General features: G+C 59.2%; 1 protein-coding gene across 1 annotated transcript; it reads right to left on the bottom strand.

Moving 5' to 3' along the window:
• Window positions 1-188: 188 nt before the first annotated feature.
• ETH_00037665 (uncharacterized protein) lies at window positions 189-536 on the bottom strand (the record flags this gene model as incomplete). The annotated part of the gene is made up of 1 exon (XM_013380066.1): window positions 189-536. The coding sequence occupies one exon, from the start codon at window positions 534-536 to the stop codon at window positions 189-191; it is 348 nt and encodes a 115-aa protein (XP_013235520.1).
• Between the last annotated feature and the right edge of the window lie 1,048 nt (window positions 537-1,584).

Raw genomic sequence — 1,584 nt, 5'->3', positions numbered from 1 at the left:
CCGCCCCCAGCTGCTGCAGAGCCCCACAGTGCAGCAGCTGCTGCAGCAAACCAACAAGGGTCTCCAAAAACTCTTTGCTGCTTTTGCTGCTGGCTTTAAACCCCAGGGGGCCCTCTTGAGCCAAAAGGCCTGGGGCCGCCTTTCCCTCTTTCTCAACTTGGCGCCTTCTCCCCAAATGATGTGCTTCTTCAAACAAGGTCCCGCTCTCCTGCTGCTGCTGCTGCTGCTGCTGTTGCAGTGCTGCTGCTGCTGCTGCAGTGCTGCTGCTGCTGCTGTAGTGCTGCTGTTGCCACCGGTGCTGCAGTGCTGCTACTGCTCCTACTATTACTGGTGCTGCTGCTGCTGCTGGTTGGGCAGCCCCGCTCGCTGTGCTGCTCCGTAAGCAGTAGTCTTTCGTTGCTGGTAACGCTGCTCATGTGCTTGCTGCTGCTGCTTTTGCTGCTGCTGCCTTTGCTGCTGCTGCCTTTGCTGCTACTGCTGCTGCAGTCGCGGGGAGCCAAATGGACTTCGCTGCTTTCCAGACCGCCTTCTTCCATCTCGCTCTTTTACTTCACGCCCTGGACGCCAGAGTGAGCAGCAGCAGCAGCAGCCACAGCCACAGCAGCAGCAGCCACAGCAGCAGCAGCAGCAGCAGTGCTGAGGATGGGTGTCTGCGCTCAGACCACCAGCGAAGAGACTGTGGGACGCTGCCTGTCTCGCGTTCTTTCTCACTGTCTCCTCGACGACCCCAGGGCCTTAAGAGACGGGCAAGACCCACCCCCAGCTAGCTAGCTAGCTAGCTAGCTGCCTGATAGCTTGCCAGCTGCCACCTTGATAGCTAGCCAGACACCTAGCCAGCTAGCTGCCCCAGTAGGCACCCACCTAGCTGCCCTGAGAGCTAGCCAGCTAGCTAGCCAGCTAGCTAAACAGCTGCGTTGGCCCCCCTCCCCCCCATTAGCTGTTTGCCTCTCAGCTAGCTATATAGCTACCTGAGTGTCCTGCTGACCAGTAGCCCACCCACAACTAGCCAGCTAGCTAGCGAGCTAGCTAAATCGCTAGTTAGGCGGCTAGCTACTTATTTGGCTAACTTTTTAGCTAGCTAGCGAGTGCGGTAGCCAGCTGCTGCTAGGGTGTTTGGCTAGCTGCGGTGAGCACTGAGCAGCAGCAAGCGCAGCAGCAAAGGCAGCAGGAAATGCAGCAGCAAAGGCAGCAACAGCAAAAGTTGCTGCGGCTTGTTGCTGCTTTTGTGTCGCTTCTCTCAGGCTGCATGCATTTCAGTCCACCGGCAGGCAGCTGCCGCCCCTTCTTATAGAAGAGGCAGACAGCGCCCCAGCTAGCTACGCAGCCCCTCTAGCTAGCTAGGCTGCAGCCGCAGCTAGCTGCGTAGCTAGCTGTGCAGCTAGCCACGCAGTCCCCCAAGCTAGGCTGCCGCCGCAGCTAGCTGTGTTTCTAGCTGTGCAGCTAGCTGTGCAGCTGGATAGGCAGTCCCCCTAGCTAGCTAAGCTGCCGCCTCAGCTAGCTGCGTAGCTAGCTGTGTAGCTAGCTGTGCAGGTAGCTGCGCAGCTAGCTGCGGCGCGCCTGCAGCTAGCTGCTGCAGCTAGGCAC

The sequence above is a fragment of the Eimeria tenella genome, genomic scaffold (genome assembly GCF_000499545.2).
Source record: "Eimeria tenella Houghton genomic scaffold, Eth_scaff4392, whole genome shotgun sequence".
Taxonomy (NCBI): Eukaryota; Apicomplexa; class Conoidasida; order Eucoccidiorida; family Eimeriidae; genus Eimeria; species Eimeria tenella.
Note: the sequence above shows the minus strand (reverse complement) of the source record. Positions and strands in the feature narration are given on the sequence as shown.